The 20,725-nt window shown below is 39.3% G+C and overlaps 4 protein-coding genes across 4 annotated transcripts in view; 2 read left to right on the top strand and 2 right to left on the bottom strand.

Moving 5' to 3' along the window:
- The first annotated feature begins 1,607 nt into the window (after nt 1-1,607).
- On the top strand, nt 1,608-6,758 carry emp1a (epithelial membrane protein 1a). The gene is made up of 5 exons (XM_077523122.1): nt 1,608-1,714; nt 2,461-2,544; nt 3,416-3,515; nt 3,747-3,887; nt 5,397-6,758. The coding sequence occupies exons 2-5, from the start codon at nt 2,470-2,472 to the stop codon at nt 5,552-5,554; spliced, it is 474 nt and encodes a 157-aa protein (XP_077379248.1). The 5' UTR covers nt 1,608-1,714; nt 2,461-2,469; the 3' UTR covers nt 5,555-6,758.
- On the bottom strand, nt 6,457-12,725 carry f8a (coagulation factor VIII associated). Its single transcript, XM_077523121.1, has 12 exons — nt 12,281-12,725; nt 11,899-11,945; nt 11,708-11,780; nt 11,086-11,245; nt 10,906-10,974; nt 10,706-10,826; nt 10,336-10,428; nt 9,468-9,532; nt 7,930-8,011; nt 7,762-7,808; nt 7,384-7,439; nt 6,457-7,278 (listed from the first exon to the last, which is right to left on the bottom strand). Exons 1-12 carry the CDS (start codon nt 12,337-12,339, stop codon nt 7,197-7,199), a joined length of 954 nt encoding a protein of 317 aa, XP_077379247.1. The 5' UTR covers nt 12,340-12,725; the 3' UTR covers nt 6,457-7,196.
- Nucleotides 12,726-13,653: 928 nt separating this feature from the next.
- Nucleotides 13,654-20,725, bottom strand: part of grin2bb (glutamate receptor, ionotropic, N-methyl D-aspartate 2B, genome duplicate b) — a 118,589-nt gene continuing 111,517 nt past the window's right edge. Inside the window, exons 18-19 of the transcript XR_013283798.1 lie at nt 15,753-16,022; nt 13,654-13,775 (exon numbers count right to left, since the gene is read on the bottom strand). The gene's annotated coding sequence lies outside the window, so the exon portion shown is untranslated. The remainder of the gene's footprint in view (nt 13,776-15,752; nt 16,023-20,725) is intronic.
- Nucleotides 17,955-20,725, top strand: part of LOC144021199 (uncharacterized) — a 3,034-nt gene continuing 263 nt past the window's right edge. Inside the window, exons 1-4 of the mRNA XM_077525302.1 lie at nt 17,955-18,113; nt 19,543-19,674; nt 19,756-19,885; nt 20,516-20,725. The exon at nt 20,516-20,725 is cut by the window's right edge and continues 263 nt beyond it. Coding sequence (XP_077381428.1) covers nt 19,560-19,674; nt 19,756-19,885; nt 20,516-20,725 — 455 coding nt within the window. The 5' untranslated portion in view covers nt 17,955-18,113; nt 19,543-19,559. The remainder of the gene's footprint in view (nt 18,114-19,542; nt 19,675-19,755; nt 19,886-20,515) is intronic.

Raw genomic sequence — 20,725 nt, 5'->3', positions numbered from 1 at the left:
GCTTCACAGTCACAGCCTTTGCTTGAACAATAACATGAGTTAAATGGAAGTCAGTCGTGCCAGACTGTTATTTTGTAAACACCAGCGTCTATACAGGCCTTAGCTGCAGTTGGAGGTTGCCACGGTGACGCTCGCTGCTTTCACTCACGCTGCAATTTGCTGTCAACTGGATTTTTGTGTGCTGGTGTCAGTCAGTGAAGTCCCCCTGTTCGGTTCCCTCCTGTAAAGCTGGATTTCATGTTACACTGTGTTCTCTGAAGTAATATATATTATGACTGCTTTTCTACTCTTAAAATGTACTAATACAAATTTGAAACACTTTCAAAGGATCTTCTAAAGTCAGTTGGACCCCAATAGTGGGAAAAACGCCTCTATTTAGTTGAACAAAAACTAAGTTTCAAAAAGTTACACAACATCCAAATCAAAAAGACTCTCATGTTTAGAGTTTTTTTTAAGCGAAGAAACTCAGGAGTGAAATCCTCCCTTTGTGTGATGTCACCACATACCATCACTGTTGAATTCAATGTTCAACGAACAGGGCGATTCATCCAAACTGTGACTCAAAAACGACACAAATGTGTCAGGGACTGTAATTGAAAGCAGATGGGTGGTAATGACAGCAGAGTGCAGACATACTGATACAGCAAAAAACTTCAGCACTTATAGCCTCACTTGAGATGAAACCACTTTTTTTTTTTTAAATGCTGATCATTTTTCACCCTGTCAACACCTGAGAATAATTAAACTATACTGCATGCTGGATTTCTATTTGTGGTAATTACAGAAACATTAAGAATCTCTCCAGCAGTGTCAATTAAAAGTGAACTTAATCTTTGTAGTGAATTATTATTTTGTTGCTGCCATGACAGTTGATGGTAATTGAGTGAGAGTGCACTGCCTGGCATGCAGGCTCTGGATAATCAATTCTAAGCTTTTTATTATCGATTTGAATCCGTATCAGACTCCAGACTTTCAACCCCGTGCTCCACACCGCATGCACTTATACTGTACATGCCAATAGTGCATCATGGTAAAAACAAGCAAGCAAACAAAAGCAGGCAGTCAATCGGCGACTTTTGAAACATATTATCCAATTAGTGCACTCAGACATGCATTCAACTTTGACGCTTCCACGCTTTAATTTGCATGATGTGCATAGCAGGAAAGCAGGATTTGCGGTTAGTTTGGCAATTGCACAACTACAGTATTACTTTCCATACCCCTAGGGCACATATTTACGTGATAGGGAGTTACTAAAAATGTTTGGCATTGTTTCCAGGAATTTATTTTCTGGCGTTCCAAATTGTGAGGTAACTGCAATCATTAGTAATGTGATAGTATTCTGTGAATACATGCAAGTAAAAGAAAGCACAACCTATGTACAGTATTATCATGCAGGAAAACAAACAAACAAAAAACCATCACGTTATGTTCACTGTTTCTTAGAAACATTTTGAGAAACTCCAAACAAGGGTGAAGACATCAAAGTAGTAAAATGAGTTGTTTGGTGGACAGCATACAGAGTAGCTTTTAGTGAGTGCGGACATTTCATTGAGGAGGAAAAAAATGTGAAACTTTCTGGGTGGGGCTTGCACAAGGGGAAGAGAGGGAAAACAGGCCGATGTGTGTGCGTCCAAGTCAGAGCTGGGTGGGTCTTCTACTGCCGTTCACATTTTCCAAATAACTCCCGGGCTGTGCGTTCGAGCGCTTTCAGGTAATAACTTTATTATCCTCGATTGCATTCTTACTCTTAATCGTTCCTTTCGTTCATCTTAGTGAAACTCGCGTTTTTTTTTATGGTTTTGTGGTCACTTTATGTACAGGAAAGCGAGATTTATGGCGCAGCCCAAACTTTCAAAGTCGCTTGGAAGGGTTGAAAAGTTGCGAGCGTAAAAGGCGCGCATTGGAAACCATTCAATGTCGAACGGGAATCGTCATAAATGACGACATCCGTGCGCTGAAACTATTTGTTATCGTTATTATTATCATTATAATGGTCAAGTTTCATGTTCTCGCGCTCTTTTCAAAGTTGTTGACGACATTGTACAGTAGAGGGCCTGCGTGTATAATTCGGGAAAGTCCTGACGCCGTCGCAACTTATGCGCCTTTCTCGTCGACGGAAATAACTTCAAGCCCGGAATTCGAATACTTTAGCATCCCTAAATAGTTCTCGTTGATTTATCCTGCAAAGTGTAACAATAAACGTGTGAAAAGGTTACACATCGGCGAGAGGGGGAGGGGGCTATGGGGAGGAGGCACATCTGTCTGCGGGGTTTTTGGGGGCGTTTTTTGGGGGGCCCTGTGTCTGTCAGCTCCCATTCGCAGTTTTTTATCTGGGACAGCTGTGAAGGGCTTTCTGAGGTTGATTTAAATACTGTACAGTGAATGCATCCGCCTACACGCATGCGCGCGCGCATACCCCGTAGTACCTCCAAATCACCGGAGTATTTCTTTTCCCAGAGAGTCACAATGTTGATGCTGGCTGGAATCGTTGTTGTGCATCTTACCACCATTATCCTGCTCCTCGTTGCTACCATTGATAATGTAAGTATTGTTTTTATTTTTATTTGTATACATCCAAAAAAAAACAAAAAAAAAAACGACTGACGTTCCAACTATGTTGTTGTTGTTTTTACCTAACATGGGACAGAAGTTGGGGATTATTTAACCAGTTTTGTGACAGTTCTTGGGTGTACTTTACCACTCGTTGCATCTACTGTAGCCTATTTATACTCTGAACGTCCATTTCGAGTAACACTTGGTGTTTTTTTTTTTTTCAAAACTATAATGTAATCTATGAAAAGAAAGTAAAGAGGTGGGGCTTATGGGACAGTCAGAGCCTAGACCCAAATCACTGCTCAATAGCTTTCCTCACATTGGACACTTTTAAATTTAAATTTTTAAATGTTGTCATGAAAGTGTAGGGTTGTGTTTCTTTCTTATAGGACATATTTATTTATATGACATGTTGGTCATCCAGTCCCTTTACAAATACATGTTCTCAGTTAGGGGGGGGGGGATTTTCTGGAGTGACTAGTAGCTCATTATAAGAATTTAATGTTTTTCCCCTCTTCAACAGATTACTAAACTGCAAATAGGCAATAGAAATTGATACTTAAAAGTGGTATAGAAACAAATCTCCCCCACATTCAATACATTGATGGCCTCAGGCAGAATACTTGTACCTACAAAATTACCACCTTTTAGGAGACCTCGGAAACAGCGTTTGTTCAACTATTAACACCACATCATCAAAGAGCACAAGCCATTTTCAAGACTTTAGATGAGTCAAAAATGTGTAAAAATAACACCTACACGTGTGAACTGACCAATAACGTAGGTGGTTTCGGCCCAATGCCAGCGACAAGTATTTCATTGCATAATGCGACATGAACTTGTACCTGTTTCTCTGTAGGCCTGGTGGACTACCGATGTGTTGTCGACTGACTTGTGGGGACAATGGGAGCTGCTCAACACAGGCTGGCATTACACTAACCTGAAAGACTACCCAGAAGGTAACCTGTATGAAATTTGTTCACTTGGCAGATGCTGTTTTGTGTCACACTGCAGTGATTAAGCTATGGTAGCAGGTGTTGAGTCAAGTATATGGCCTGCAGGGATAACACATAGTACCATCCTGTTAGCAAATAGTGTTTGCAGATGCGTCGATGTCTAATAAGCGCTGTGCAAATTGCTATTGTCTGCATTTTTGTCATTCCTTCACTGTGTATATGTTGACGTTGCAGAGTACCTTCAGGCGGTGCAGGCGACATCAGTGCTGGCATGCATCTTCGCCATCCTGGCCCTGTTTGTTTTTGTGGCTCAGCTCTTCACGCTGCCCAAAGGCCAGCGCTTCACCTTCACCGGCGTTTTACAGTTGCTCGCTTGTGAGTAATAACAGTCTGTCATAACCTGAGGGAACCTTTCGATCCCTTCTCGTGCTTAAGTGTTTTCAGAATGCGTGAGCTAATTGTCTGATTAAGCGCACATTCACAAACAGTACAACACTCCTGAGAAAGTGGGGAGGATCATTGCAAATCAATATGATGGGGTGGGATCGATTAATTCTGTGAGTCTGTCTGCTGGGAGCCAGAGGAAGGGTTCAATAGAGCATATTTATTTGTTATGCATGATACAGTTAAGACAAAGGTTGTGTGTTCTCTCGTCTCAAGAATCTGCTGGGTTCAACGCCACAAGACTAATGGAATGTCACGCACAAAAAACACTGACTGAATCAACACGGATAAACACCAAAATGAACACATATTAATAATCAATGAGTTATTTTGTTTGAAAAAATGAATGAGAATATGAAATGTAAAAAAGAAATGATAACTGATAAGAACTTGTACTCAAATGATGTTTTCTAAAAGTGGGAGTCCCGCTAGAGGATCTCAGGTGAAGTGCAGTCGCTTGAGAAAAATATAGAAACAATATTTCTTTATTTTTTGCCAAGCTAACTTCCGCTACATAATCAATGCAAATTGTGTTCATGTTCAGTTCTAACAGTGAACCTAAATAGATGTTAAATAATATAAGTGGTTATAAGTAGCGATATTTATTTATTTATTTATTAAGTATAATGGGTTTAAAAAAAAAGGGAAAAAAAAGAAGACATATTTGAAGTCTTTCAGTTGCTACAATTGCCTTAGGGCGTTTCACTCAATTTTTCTCAACAGAATGGACACTCAGAAATGAGCAGAAAAGTGAGTCATGTGAATCCTCTTGATGAATCATGACTTTCTACACTAATTATTTGTAATACTTATTGTCATAGCTATTAAAAATATTCCACAGTCTGATTCATATTGGGTGATATACAGATTGACAATGTTACACCAAATGTTTTTGTTTGATATTATTTGACAAGCGCTCTATGATGGTATGACCGCTCCTAATTTTGATTAAAATACCTTATTTCCTCTAATTGTGGCCTCCGCTTCCATGCATTCGTGAATCACGGGGTGTGTCGTCCACATGAATAATAAATGGTGCACTGTAGGGAAACTTAAAAATAACGGTGTCACTAGGTGGCTATAATTGTCTTTACTATGACTAATACAATATACACCGCCTGTAGAGAAAAATGGCATCTGTAAAGCTGCCAATCGAGTGCAGACATGGCATCTGTAAGGCTGTCAATCATGATAAAACAAAGTGTTAAAGTATGCAAAGTGCGGCATTCTGGAGTAAAAGCTTCATTTTTTTTCCCCCACGCTTGGAAGAAACAAAAACACAAACTTATGTCTTCTGATTGAATGATGGTGAAAGCAAAACTAGTTAAGTAAACACGCCCTCAGCCAGTAGATGAGGAAATTGTTCTTCTGTTGGTATTTTCATATGGAGTTTTCGGTTAAGAGTACAACCTGTCTTGACTGTTCACTTCTCACCCGCAGGTCTGTGTATAATGATAGCTGCCTCAATCTACACCGCCGAGTTCCACGTCGTGGAAAATGGCGCATACGGGCACTCCTACATCCTGGCCTGGATCTCATTTGTCCTCACACTGCTCTTAGCCATCACCTATCTCGTCCTAAGGAAAAAGAGCGAATGAGTGGGGGGTGGGGAAGCAGGCCGAGATCTGGGATCACATTCCTTCTTAATTGGGACGTTCAAGAAGTATCCTCCAAATTTGTGACAAATATTTGTTGTTGGGAGTAAAAAATGGGAAAATTGCTCAATCATTAAAAAACAAAAAAATACTATCTTAAAAAAAAAAAAAGTACTTAAGTAAAGCCTAACTCATTTATCTATAATCATTTTATCAATTTAGTGGGCAAATTTCCATTCCCTGAAATAGATTTGATGGTAGAGACTATGTGGGAGTAAAGTGCTTTAAATTCATAGAACAAGCTAATTTACATCATTACCTTAACATTATGTCAAATTAGTTACAATAACAAGTTACAATGATGTAATATAGCACTTCTTTTGACATTTAGTGGCACGTTAGGCAACTGTCAACTGTGACTCTACTAGCTTGCTGCTAGTTATCTTAGCATAAAATTTGGGAGAAGTGGGAGGTAGACATTTGTCTTTGTTGTTGTTTGTTTGTTTTTAATAGTTTACACAAATTGAGTTTTAGAAGGTCTTACAATGTGGATTTTGTTACCTTTGAATGATGTAGCCTCTATGCTAAGCTAACCCAAACCGCAATCAGACGTGGCTTCATTCATTTCTAGTGCAAACAGAAGTGTAGCATCTCTGTGCCTTAAGTCTCACACTGTTGGCTCTTTTCGAATTAAAGCCATCAGTTCAGACCATTTTTGTAAGCGGGGCGTTGACAAGAAGTACAAGTGCCGAGTGCCGACCCCTCCTTGAATCAAACTGAGGCTTCCAGGAACCACCATGACAAAGAAGTTAACATTATGTGTAAAGTGACAGCATGTTAGCAACACTACAACTTCCCTGTTGCAGTACTTGAACAACTAAACAAGCCTTAATTGAAAATACAAGTCGTTTTAAGTATGTATCTTTATTTTATGATTGAAGTATAGTGTATCCTTGTTTTATCCATGTACATTGTAACCATTATATTTTTGTAACTTTTTGTAATGTTCCTTTCCAAACTATGTTTTGCATTTTGTTTGTAGTAGGCTGCTATCTTAAAAAAAGTACATCAATTTGTACATGTGAAGCCGGTATGGAGGACGACAGTGTTTCATTTGATCATAATTCTAAACTATGCATTAGAAGGTTTGTAATTACATTGGATTGAAGCCATATACTATAATCAATAAAACTTGTAACATCTGTAACATCTTCATGCTTCATTTATCAAATCAAGGTCAACACTGTCAAATGGCAGGATAAATATGTGCGAGTAGCTATTTTACTGGCCTGGGGTTTCAATAGTTGCTCGTTCTCCCCGTGTTTACATCAGTTTACTCAAGCTTCATCTCACATTCCAAAAACATGCAAGTTAAATTCACTGTAAACTCTAAATTGTCCATAGGTGTGAACGTGAGTATGAACGGTTGTTTGTCTCAATGTAATGCATCCTGGTGGGACTCAGTCAGGACCGGCGCCAAATGCCGTTAACATCATACCACAAATGTTTCTTTAAGGTTTTACGTTTTGTATTTCTCTCAGTGCAAGCGTTTCGTCAGGTCTTACAACAGACCCAGTCACAAGCAGGAATGTTTCCATGATGTTAGCTATCGTTCCCAGAGGAAGCGGATGAGAACAGGACGCTACTAAATGCCTTGGCCAGACGGTGTGATGCGCTCCTGAACCACTAGGTGGAGGAGGTGATTCTGCTCGGCGGTTAGCAGTGGCCTGAGGTGGAAAACACAAATATAACACTGTCGATGAAAAACATCCAATCGTCCATGAGAGGCAACAAACTGCTCATGATGAAGACAAACATTCTGGAATGCTTACCATAGCTCAGTCTGAAGAGACTTCAGGGACTCTGTGTCTTTCTCCTGGCACGCCATCTGTGAAACATATTGGCCATTATATGCTGCACACATAAATTCAGATGGCCTTGACATGGGGTGTGAGTCTGTGCTTGTTCATAAACTCAGCTGATATTCCATTACGGACTCCTCTTTTTGTTACGGCCTCATCAAACAACAGTACTGTTATCGCTCCTTTGAGGACACGTTTACAAAATGCTGCCGATTAAAAGTGGAAAACTGAGATCCATTTGAAAAGCGGAGCCAATCCCAGCACATTTATCGCAGCTTTGCAAAAGGCCCCGAGGAGAAGACCAGGAAATCCTGTCAAGTGCAAAAGTATGCGGCTGATGAAACTCACCACCACCGACTGCAGGAGCAGGAAAACATTCTCGGGTAGGAAGGTCACTGAAAGAGAACACGGGCACTGACTCACTGGACTTCAAATAACTGTCACTGACTTCTCAAGAACAAAAGAAGAAGGAAAAGGATCTTAATGGTTTTGTTCAGAAATTAAATGCATATCCACCTTGGCTGTGTGGGTCAAAGGACTCCCATGCGTATCGCTCCAGTGTTTGCGCATGTTCTGGTAGCAGCTTCTGAGGCGGAGGCTGCACAGAAAAGCAGTTAGATGCAAACTACTAAATAGGCTTTACAATTTACAATGTGGACTATAGAGAGTAACACATAACCAGCATTATCCTGAGGTATTGATTCTCATCGAGTAGGTATTTCCTTCCTTTCACACTAAACCTTTAAATCTCCTCTACCTTTTGCAATTTGATGGCTGCATGCCACTGAAAGTTTGGCAGTTGGTCATGCAGCTCATCACAACAATGCTTTAGTGCAATGACATCTACCCAACTGCATTTTCACTTTCAATCTAACGCTCATAAACCTGAAATACTGCCTGTCAGATACCCTCAGATTGTTGTCCGAGTAACCTGAAAGTCAGAGTAGACTCATCTTTTGTTTGGAAACCAGTTTGAGATCCGCAGGACGATAATTGTGTGAGTTGTGTGATGCAAAACTGCCATAATAGGTATGATTTTCATTGTTGGCCACAGGGCAGCAGCATAGAACCATCATTTTCATTATTTGTGCCACTGTCTCAATACAAAATTGTTGTTCTAAACTTCCATTTAAAGTCGGAAGATAATTATTGTGTCTGGAGGAGTATAATGACATGTATATGGAGTCATTACAGTCCATGTCAACTAAATGGTTGATGCAGATACTACGCTTCACTATTATCTATTATAGTCCATTTTTAAAGGGGCTGTCTGCCGGATTTACTCAGGAAAATGCACTTTTTAAATACAGGATGTACACACTTTAACTTTCTCTCAGTCTACACATCTGTGTTTTTGTTAATCTTTTGTGGTAATTTCGTCCTAACCCCCCACCTCCCCAGCCTGTATTTTGCCATTTTGTGTTTGGTTTGTAAACAGCGGGACGTTTCTGTGGAAAGACAATATTTACAACCCTCCAGCCAATCGCAGAGCGGGGGGCGGCGTGTCGCAAACGGGGCCGGGCGAACGTGTCAGCTGCGTGACGTCACTCCCGCGGCAATTTGAAAGCATGCACGGATTTTTTTTTTCCACTCACTCACGTGTGTGACAGCCCCTTTAAATACTGCCTAAAAATCATTTTTCCCCATTATTATTATTATTGTTATTATTATTATTATTAAATTGGGATTGACAGCCTCATTATCATGGCGTGCAAAAGCCCTGCGACAAGCGGGTGGAATACGGTATATTAATTTTATTAGAGGGAAATAAGCAGATATAGTAGTATTTTTGCGACTCAAACATGTAGACATAAAAAAGATGCTTGACGAAGTAGCATCTATTTTTCCAGGTCGTAGTAGTGGTATTTGATTGACAGTTGTTAAGAAGAGAAAGGTGTGGTTTCAGTGGAATAGTGAAACTGAGATTAAGCGAGTAACTATCCTGGAGTAGAAAAGGGGCTTTGAGACGTGCCCTCATTTTTTACCATTCTTCTGTTTCGAAACACTGCTCATCTACAAACAGTTTAGTATAAGTTTAAAAATATGGATTGTACCTCAAGTAGCATCAGCAGTAGCACTCTGGAGATCTCACATCTTGCCACAATGTCTAGAAAAGCGCCTATAAGTTCAACAACAAAAAAATAGACAAAAAAAAAAATTACTCCAAAAATTACTACAGTATCTAAACTACAAGGGGCACAACAGCTAAACAATGCAAAAGGATTGGAGAGGATGGGAAAGGGCAGGACGGGGGTAGTGAGCCTGGCAGTGCTATCAGTGTGTGGTATGGGTAGCTATACAGTGACAAAAGACTTATAAGGACTATAGAGGACAGTCTGGGGAGTTGACATAATCATAAAGGCTATGTCATTGTGAGTGGCCACACGTCAAGCGGCTAAATACCATGATAGATATTTGTGAATGAAAACAGTCACATTGAGATGTTATTTATCTAAAGTCCGGAGTTGCTGTGAGGACGGGCAGATTCGGCCTACATCCAAAAGGGGGAAGCACGATCCAGGGCACCCACACAACTGGGGACCCCGAGAGGACAACATACACCCGGGGATGTATGGTGCTCCACCAGCCCTACCAAAGTGCTCCAATAAGCCAGCAAGAGAAGGTGACCAAATAGCCGCCCACCTCTACCTGCTCCCCAGCACAATCCACTACGACCATCCCCCTCAGCCCAAAACCAGCAAGTTCACCACTCAAAGCCATCCAACAAGAGGTGCCAGGCCACATGAGTGCGATGAGCATTGAGACCTGGATTTGGCCTTTTTAATCTGATTGAGTTGTTTTTATGGAGCATTTTCATTCCGTTTACTCATTCCGTTTTATTTGAAATCGGAATTCAAAGCTCCATGTAAACTCGGCTGCCGATGAAGTGGCCAAAGCCTGTGAAATGCAAGTAAGCCTCACCAACAGGGGTGCTGGTGCCTGGTATTTGCAGTCCTCTCTCCTGACACATGAGCTGCATTTCTGTAAACACTGACAAGGCACCATCGTAGTCACCTGCAAAAAGACACAAATCACAGAGATGAGCAACAAAATGTCAAAGATCTGGGAACACAGCTATTCACTGATTAGTCAATTAATCAGATGTTAGGCTACCCATCCATCAATAGCACTCGTCATCGTACTTGGGGTCACAGGTGAGTTGGCGCTTTTCCTAGCTAATTTGGAGCAAGAGGCAGGCAGAATGTTGGGTGCAAAAGTTACCTGACCTGACCTCACACATTTTTAAGAAAAACAGGGATGCTAAGAGGAGCACCGGAGACATCAAACTCACGTGTGAGAATTTTGCATGAAGCCATTTCTCCCATTGACAGAAGAGCTTCCACTGGCATCTGTGTCTGCAGCTCTGAGGCCCTCTGGTAATGAACAATAGCTTCTCCTGGTCGGTTCATCTCCTATTGAGGATCAAGTGTCACATCAAATGAAATATAGAATGTCACCCATATAATGTACTACATAAACAGGATAGCTTACTTTGAGTGCATTGCCGAGTTCTAAACATAAACTGGCTGCCATCACGGGCTGGTTCATTTCAACATACACCTGTAAAAACAACAATGTTATCTGACAGTCACTGGTTATATTTACTAGACAAAATAGACTGTTTTTAACACTTAAAAAGACGAAGAAAAAAAAAAGTGTATCACAGAGAACCTTGATGGCAAAACTGTAGCAGTTGAGTGCAGCCTGTAGGTGCTCATCAAAGCCTGGTGCCTGCAGAGAGCGATTCTCCTTCTCAGACGAAAGAAAAAGGCGTGCAGCATCAGTTAGCGCCAGAGCTTCTCCAGGAGCATTAAACAGAGTCTGCTCACACCTGCAGGAGACACAATCACAATAGACAAAAGTCACACACTGTTGCAGCTGTACAGGTTGGGATGGAAAAAAACAAACAATAGTTATAACAAGTTATTTCTATTTCCATTATTTAGTATGATTTTTTTTTTCAGTTCAGTCTTCACTATAATTAAACAAACACAAGCAATAGGTACACATGCACATGCTAATGAGATCCAATACATGAGGTAAACTGCAAATTAGAAGCAGCAAATTATGATGTTGTATTGTATCTATTGTACTCATGCTCTTACAGACCAACATAGAAAATCCTAATTTTATTAAATTCATATGTGTAATCAGGAAGTTTACAGGCTATCAAACATGGAAGCAAAATTTGTTTGCATGAGTTTTCCTACTTGTAACTAACAGGTCCCGGTCACTGCCAAATTATTTCAGACAAAAACCTCTGGAGAAGTTATTTCTGTACGAGTTGCCTTACCTGGCCATGGCTAGGTTGCAGAAGGCGGCATACTGTAGACAGTCCTGCTGTTTTAGCTCCTTGGCAAGCTGGCCTGAAACAACATTGGTGGATGTAAGCTGAGCAAGAAATGGTAAAGGGAGAAGCTAAACTGGAGCATTGTGCATATCAAATCTAGTTGTTTTGCTCGTCACTTGAACGTCCAAACTTACCAAATTGCTCACTTGCCTCCGCGACATTTGGCTTTCGAAGAAAACGTCTAAAACGTGGACAAAGAATTTTGTCAATTTTACAACAAGCAAAGCTTTACTACCCGTGTTATCATGAATTGATGTCGAGCAAGTGTTTGCCAGCTGAGCGTCATTGAACTGTCGTGTGGTGCTAAATGCTATTCATTGACGACGCCACTAACTACTAAATAGTACTTATAACCCAGTTTAGACAAAAGTAAATATCTATTTGTACATTACATGACATGCATCACTCGGACAATCGAGTGACGCTCGAAACCTCTAGCTAGCTTGCTAAACATTACTTCGATAACCCTTTAAATGACGGTATTTCCCCCTTAGAACGCATTCAGCCAGCACTTACTTTTTAAGCTTATTCGATACGGCACGGTATCTCGCCAAGAAGTCGCCTTCTGCAGCCATCGTTACCGCAAGTAAACGCAAAAACAGCCTGGAAGTGCAGCAGCTGTGCTGAGTCTGACCGCAGTGTTGTGATGCGCTTCTTCTTCTTCGTTGTTTATTGGTGGTTGGCAAACAATCAATGACACATTACTGCCACCAACTGGTATGGTATGTGTTTCTTGATTTGATTGAACTCATTCTTAGGAAAAATAACTAAATCCTACATCTTTGAAACACCAACTTTTTGAAATCCGAGTAGTTCAAAATCCTACTTTGAAGCCTTAACTATAGTTTAAAAATAAAAAGCCAATTTTTTTTTTACCTCATGGCAAAGCTCGCCATAAACAACTATTTTCGATAGAAAGTGCTTATAATTGTTGTGGAATGCATTTCAGCATTTTCTAGCTCTCCGGAGTTCATGGAAAATATTGAAAATTATAATGATAGTGACATTATGTAGACAGACTTCTATTGCAATTTTGCCTTTTTTATCTGAGGTATAGATGTATTTTTATTGTTGATTTTGATACTTTTCATTATTCAAAATAAATAATGTACATGTCGCCTTTACAGTACAGTAGATAATTTATTTATTTCTAGGTTAGAATAGGGTGACTCAGGATTTTCTTCATGATTCAGAAATTCTCATAGACAGACTCAAATGCTCCTTCCTCTTGTGCTTGTGTGCTGTGTTTCCCCTGAGGAGAGAAATGGAAGTTTGTTTATCTTGCCATACATTTATGAATATGTAATAAAGCAGCAAGAGTCCAACACCGACCGGTTTTGTGCCGGTTTTTGGCTTGGGAGCTGGCTTTCTCTGCTGTGACTCCGTGTTGACAACTGAGCGGTCCAGCACATCATAAATGGAGCGAGGTCGTGGCTCAAGACTCTAAAACATTGTTTCTTATCAGTCAAGAAGAGAAAAGAGATAACAATAATGACATGATGAGCGTCCGCACCCCCATACTTACAGCATAGAGGGATGTGGAAGAAGCTATTATTACACCCGTGCTGTCATCCTCGGGCTTTTCTGCATGTGTTCGTTCTTTGTTCTGCTTTCGATCGTCGCTTGGATTGCCACACTCAGCAATTTGTTTTTTCTATAATTTGTAAGAAAAAATAGTAATAAAGTGAATAAATAAATATTTAAAAAGTCATCTTGTAGACCTTTTTAAGTTGTGACTCTCAGGTTGAATTGAACTTCAGACACTACTATTTGGCATTGTTGAAGAGAATATAAGACAAAACCCTGCTGAGCTGAAACAAACAATTCCGTTCTTGCGAAACGCTGTTAAATAACTTTGAACAATAGATTGCCGGTGAGGCTCGTCTTACCCAAGTTCCTCTGAAGACATACACAGAGCTGAGCACACTAAAAACCAGCAACACGCCGCTGAAGATGGCAACCACGATGAAGTTTGTGTAGTCCACCATTGCGAGATCTCTGTAGCCTTCATCTGGAAGAATACAACTCGCATATTTACAACCCAATATACGGTACATGAATTATTATGTAAATATATTACATCATATTTATATAAATATATTACATTATATTTATGTATATATATCACATTATATTTATGTGTATATATCACATTATATTTATGTGTATATATTACATTATATTTATGTATATATATTACATTATATTTATGTAAATATATTACATTATATTTATGTATATATATATGACATTATATTTATGTAAATATATTACATTATATTTATGTAAATATATTACATTATATTTATATAAATATATTACATTATATTTATGTAAATATATCACATTATATTTATGTGTATATATCACATTATATTTATGTGTATATATTACATTATATTTATGTAAATATATTACATTATGTTTATGTATATATATTATATTATATTTATATAAATATATTACATTATGTTTATGTATATATATTATATTATGTTTATGTAAATATATTATATTATATTTATGTATATATATATTACATTATATTTATGCAAATATATTACATTATATTTATGTATATATATTACATTATATTTATGTAAATATATTACATTATATTTATGTATATATATTATGTATATATATATATATATATATATATATATATTATTATTATTATTATAAAAATGGCTGCCACCTGAGATGGATAAAAATGGGTGGATTATGCTGCTTCATTCATATTCCACAAACACAATATTCATTAGAATGCCATGTTTAGACTAGCGAGCCGCATATAACATATTATCGTCAAGAAAATGTTGACTTTCCCTTTGAAAATGATAAAAACAGCAACAATTTATTTTAGTCAGTTAGCTGAACAAAAACAAAGTCCAGAGCTACCCTGGCCAGAAATACTTTACTACAACTCTGATTTACTGAACACTGCATACTGGGGGAAAAAAGGGTTCCTCTGTTGTGTGTTTCCCAGTATCTGCCAGTGTGGATGTAAAGTAGCTTGCAGGCAAATACCACCTCATTTGTTCAGTCAAAAGGGTTCAATGTCTGGCATCCTGCTTTACAATCAGCCAAGTCGTGAAAGGTTAGCCTGTAGAGCGGGATGGAAGACTGCAAATAACTCCAAATAATCAAAGTATGTGGTTCGAATGTCAATCTCACTTTGAAATGTCCACAATATTGCCACAACATTGTGTACACCTGTAAAATTGAATTTATAATTAAATGTTTCAAAAAAAGTCTGAAAATGACCAATGAAACACTGTAAAATCTTAACAAAAAGAAACTGTAAATTTTAATTTCATAGAATTATATTTCTCTGTAGAATTACCAGATGACAGAGGTATGAACAATGTGGAATGGGAAGGAAAGCAATTCAATAATGTCAAAATAGCAAAATGAAAGTTTTAAATTGACATACCAACCATGGATAGTTTTTTTTTTAAATTAAATATTAATATTTCCCCATATCCATCCATCCATTTTCTTGACCGCTCATTCCTCACAAGGGTTGCTGTAGCCTATCTCAGCTGGCTTTGGCGAGTCGGCGGGGGACACCCTGGACTGGTTGCCAGCCAATCGCAGGCCACACAGGGACGAACAACCATCCACACTCACAAGCACACCTAGGGACAATTCGTAGCGCCCAATTAACCTGCCATGCATGTCTTTGGAATGTGGGAGGAGACCGGAGTACCCGGAGAAGACCCACGCGGGCACGGGGAGAACATGCAAACTCCACCCAGGAAGGTCCGAGCCTGGACTCGAACCGGAGACCTCAGAACTGGGAGGCGGACGTGCTTATTTCCCCATCCCCATATCATGCATTATTTTTTTAGAGGCACATTGTTTCATATCGATCTTATTTTATTTATTTATAATTTCAATTGACTCCCATACTGTGAGCAAATTCCAATGCTATCTCCTCTGAAAAAAAGCACATAGAGACAGAACTGTGAACAACTGTACTCACCTCTCAGTCGCAGAAACCAGTATGCTTTGGCCACCTTATACTGGCAATGATATTCTCCCGAACTCATTAGCATTTTCAGGTGCAACGCGGCCTTATTGATTACTGGATGGCCTCGAGTTGCGGAAACTTCACGTTCCAAAATCATCTGGTTGTCGGGGTCGAAGCACATCAAGACGTCTTTACTTTGGTTTGTCGGGATGTTCAGCTCATAATGTACGTGGAGGTCTTCACCCGTGAAAGCCACAAAGACGGTGTTGTGAAATAATAATCCTGTGAGAACAAAGCAAAATATGACATCCATGTAAAATATTAAATGTGATGTATATTTGTGTGTGGCTTACTCGGATCAGCCCCTGTGCACAAAGGAAGGAGCGTTTTGAAAATCCAAATCAGCATGGGAAAAAGATGGCGATCTTGTCGAGGTGCCATATTTTTAAAAGGTGTTCACGCTCCTGTGTTCATCCTTTTCTCTTTTGGTTACCCTGTGGTACTAAACTAACAACTGGGACTTCCTGTTTCTGGGAAATACACTTCCTCAAAATATTAGGCGCTCTATGGGAACTCACAGGGGGCAGGAAATAGACACAGCCTTCATGATGTCAACTTCATGTTACTAGCTAAAATCTGTATCAAGTAAAATTTCTAAAACAAGTTATTTAAGTACTGTACATGTAATGAGTGACTCAGTGTGTGCATGTGTGAGGAATTCCACACAGGGTGACAAATGGCCTGTCACTAATACTGAACAGCTGTGAACCGTGGCAAGATTCCGTCACCAGTCGTTTTGTTTTTGTTTTTTTCTTTCTCTGAGGCGTGGAATTTGGTTCCTTCCTTTTGTCTTTTCCTTTCCTCCAGTGACACTTCGCTCCTCTTTAGAGGCTGATATTCTACTTGACTCTTTCCACCGAATTTCTTTGTGGACGTGTGTGTTGGTGGCCAACTGTGATCTCACCTCAGCCTGCACGCCACGAAAACGCACAAACACACACATCAGACGCGGCAATAACATCTGGACGCCAGTTCGAGGAGAATTAGTCATGCAATTTTAACTCTCTTCGCATTAGGATAAACAGAGCTGACTTTGTATTGTACATTTGTTTTTCCTTTATGTTGTTAACTTGACCATATCATTAAGCAGCCAGGACAGTGATCGTGACAATTTTGCTACTTATCACTATAAATGGTACGGGAGATTACATAAATACGAAAAAACAAAAAAACAAAAAAAACAAACCATAGAACGAGCAAAAATTCCTTTTGATGCTCACGGAGCTGAAGACACCGGAGATTTTCTCATGACACTTTTGGAAGAATATTCTTTTAAAATAAGTATGATCTAAAAAGTAGTCATAAAACAAGTGTTGCTAGCATCTAGTAATAATAACTGAATTGCAAATCTATGTAAACTGAAGACATTTTGGGGGAAATGTTGATTAAATAATGATTTAATGTTAATATTTGTAGATATGTGTAATGTATAGTGTATTATGTGTAGCGGTAGACCACCACCGCCATGTCAACTTCAAAGTAAAAGTCAAACAAACTGTCCAATAGATGGACACCATCAGCTTTTATTTTGAAGTTGTCTCGGACGTTCGTTATGGCACGTGAGTATTTTCAGTACCAGATTACCAGCACACCGCATATGTGCAGTAATAGGCACAATTGGTTCTTTTTTCTTTTTTTTTGTAATTATCTTTTTAATAATACTCAGGAATTTGAATAAATAATGGGAAATTTAATCTTGTGTCGATTTTAGGTGCATTTTGATCTCTTCACACGTTTACAGAGTGGAGAACCGTATCTGTTGTTATCGCCTTGGCAGTAAGCAAAGAATGGTAATAAAGAAATAAATATATGAGATAAAAAGGGTCAAAATATGGACGATGACTATTAGTACAATTATAGAACATTCAATGAATGCCCTATAAATGATCACATTTGATATGTATATATTTAGTTTTAATTCCTGGTGGTTATTCGATAAATAGCAAATCACCTCTAGTACAGTATGGAATTAAAAGATCGAAGTCAGAATACAATGCAATACACCATCAGACTTCTATATTAATTGCATTTGTTTGTGAAAAGATTTTTTCTGAAAGATTTTGAAGGTGGAGATTGTCTTTCGTGGCTCTGCTCTTCCATACAAGGAGGTGCGCTCGGAGGATGGGCTCAAGTCATGACAGTTACGTAGGGAGAGCGAGTGAAAGTCGGAGGCCTCAGCAGAAGTGTTTTTTCAAGCATACGGAGCCGCTCAGGAAAAGAAAAGAAGACAAGTCATTGAAAGAAAGAAGGAAAACAAAGGAAAGAAGCGGTAATTTGATGAAGAAGCTTTGTGCATCGTAACCCTTTGAAAGTGTGAGTATTTTTTTTTTTTTGCTTCTTAACGTCTTGACAGCATCAGAAATAGAACATACAGTATAAATGCAGATATGTATTTATTTATCCATCTACAAAGCAAACATTTCAAGAAGGCATCGTGGCTGAAGGCATGATGGTGATGAAACATGTTTTTGACAGATGTGAAACATGCTGCACCAGATGACTGTTTACTCTCGTTTTCACGCCTTTTTTTTTCTCCACCTTCATGATGTCTATAAATCTGTTATAATACCTAAACAATGAGTCAGCAGCTTACGATGATCCAGTGTGATTAACACTCCCTCTTATGTGGATGCACACAATACCTTCCACGCAGATGTGCAGTGATTTTCCTCATTTTTGTTGTTGCTGCTGCTGCTGCTGAATTCATCTCCATGAAATGGGCAAAATATCAGAAACAGTTTAAAAATGTTAGATAAAATTGCCTTTATTTTAGAAATTATTTAAAATGTAGCTTGTTAAGTGAAGTCGAGATGGACTGAGTTTTTTTTTAATTAAAATAATTATGATAAGACAAACGTCTTATTTTTAATAAAAAAAAACAACAACTTTATTCTTCAACGTCACTATTAAAAACATACTTTCAATTAAGTGGCAAAACCAGGTGTCATTTTTTATGCTAAGCAGGTTTGTCGGTATCTGCTAAATGTAACTATGAACATAACTTGTAATCTTACTTAGTTAATAAACTTTAAATATTATCATTGGCTTTAAATTGGTGCTGTCAAACGATTAAAATTTTTAATCTGATTAATCACACTTTTTGATTTTGATTAATCATGATTAATCAGCTAAATTACTTACGTAATATAAAATACAAAACACCGTAATATTTTAACATTAATGCCGCGGGAGTGACGTCATGCAGCTGACACGTTCGCCCGGCCCTGTTTGCGACCCCCCAAGGCGAGCTGCGATTGGCTGGAGGGGTGTAAACACGGTCTTTCCACAGAAATGTCCCGCTCTTTACAAAACAAACACAAAATGGCAAAATACAGGCTGGGGGTGTGGGGGTTTAGGACAAAATCACCCCCACACGTTATAAAAAGCCAATATCAATAAATTAAAGAAGAATTAAAGAAGTTGTTTGTTTGTTTAAATCCTGTATTTAAAAAGTGCATTTTCCTGAGTGAAACCGGCAGACAGCCCCTTTAAATTGTGTTACTGTGCCTAATCTTGTGAGAAGTAAATGTTTTCATTATAGTCATGCTCTAATTTGCAAAGATAGAACCTAAAAAATGACCTCAAATTGATCTGCTCTAATCGAAACCACGCTCCAATTTCTTGCCGGGTGAGTCATTTACTTGGATAAATTTAGTGAGAGCAAAGATACTGTAGTATTGTGTTCTGAAAGAATGTAATGCCGTATTTGAATGTTCTGCGCTTTTGCTTTCATCTCTCTAAGTGGACTGTCTGCTGGTCATGAATCCGCACATGCTGTTGATGGTGCTGACAGTGGTTGTCATAGCAACAGGAGCCCATTCAAATAATGAGGAGAACGAATTGGCGTACGGACACTGGAACTACAGAGAAGGAGGTAGAATGTCACCAAAACAAGCGGGATTGAGTTCTTTTAGTGTGATGTCACATCAGAAGTCCAAGTGTGTGTTTGTGTCAGCTGACAGAGTTAACGTGACGGCAGTGCGCAGTTTGACCAAAGTTTTGGATGCGTGGGGGAAAGGCATTTTCAAGGAAATCAAGACTCTGCTGCATTCCAAACCCAACACGCTGCTCCCTGACTACTCCAGGTAATTTTAATGTAGTAAACAATCTCTGAAAATCTACAGTCCCATTGAGCAACTTCCCCACCAGTCACTAAAGTAAACTTTTACTGAAATCAACATGGGTTTTTACAGTAATTGATTTTGTTTGAAAAGTGGCTCAGGCCCTGCTGTGTGTAGTTTGCATGTGCCTGCTGTTCATGTGTGGGTTTTCTTTGAGTACGCCAGTTTCCTCCCACATTCCAAACAAATGCATGTTAGATAAGATGGCTCTATTTTTGTGTCCGGCCTAAAACCGGCGGAGCGTGTGGAGCATATCTGCGCAGAGGCAGGTTAGACCCAATGTTGGTTATTTCACAGTCGTTTGCCGGCTGTGGAAGTGATCAAAACCGGCTTAAAACATGGCCACATATTTCTGAATGAAATATGTCTGACAATGACTATACTTTAGCCTAACTCAGATTCTGCCCACTAAAATCAAACCATCTATCATCTATCCATCCATTTTGTATATCGCTTGTCCACATCAGGGTTGGGGCCTGGACCCACACTTGGGAATGTTTGCCAGTCAATCACATACAGAGACAGCTGACAACCATTCACCGTCATAATAATAAAAATAAAGTCCAAAGTGGACCTCGTCCTTCTGTCCTGCAGGGTGCGTCCTCTATCCGAAACCATCAACGACCTGTTCAGAGAAGTCTCCATGCTGCATCAGCGCATCACAGAGCTCTCCCATCGCCTAGCAACCGTGGAACCGTTCTTCCGTCGCCATGGCTACCGTGACAGGCTCGGGGATGACCTGTCTTTGGCACGTCAGAGGCTGACAGGTGAGGAGGCGAGCCTCGCCCGCTACAAAACAAGCGC

This window comes from Festucalex cinctus, chromosome 6, assembly GCF_051991245.1.
Source record: "Festucalex cinctus isolate MCC-2025b chromosome 6, RoL_Fcin_1.0, whole genome shotgun sequence".
NCBI classification, from domain to species: Eukaryota; Metazoa; Chordata; class Actinopteri; order Syngnathiformes; family Syngnathidae; genus Festucalex; species Festucalex cinctus.
This window is presented reverse-complemented; position numbering and strand designations above follow the sequence as displayed.

Excerpts from the sequence above, each read along its gene's own strand:
- emp1a (XM_077523122.1), top strand. The coding sequence starts at position 2,470 with ATGTTGATGCTGGCTGGAATCGTTGTTGTGCATCTTACCACCATTATC. Across the intron at positions 2,545-3,415 it reads TCGTTGCTACCATTGATAAT|GCCTGGTGGACTACCGATGT; the intron begins GTAAGTATTGTT and ends GTTTCTCTGTAG. Across the intron at positions 3,516-3,746 it reads CCTGAAAGACTACCCAGAAG|AGTACCTTCAGGCGGTGCAG; the intron begins GTAACCTGTATG and ends TTGACGTTGCAG.
- f8a (XM_077523121.1), bottom strand. The coding sequence starts at position 12,339 with ATGGCTGCAGAAGGCGACTTCTTGGCGAGATACCGTGCCGTATCGAAT. Across the intron at positions 11,246-11,707 it reads TGCAACCTAGCCATGGCCAG|GTGTGAGCAGACTCTGTTTA; the intron begins GTAAGGCAACTC and ends TGTCTCCTGCAG. Across the intron at positions 7,809-7,929 it reads CTTTGACCCACACAGCCAAG|TGACCTTCCTACCCGAGAAT; the intron begins GTGGATATGCAT and ends GTTCTCTTTCAG.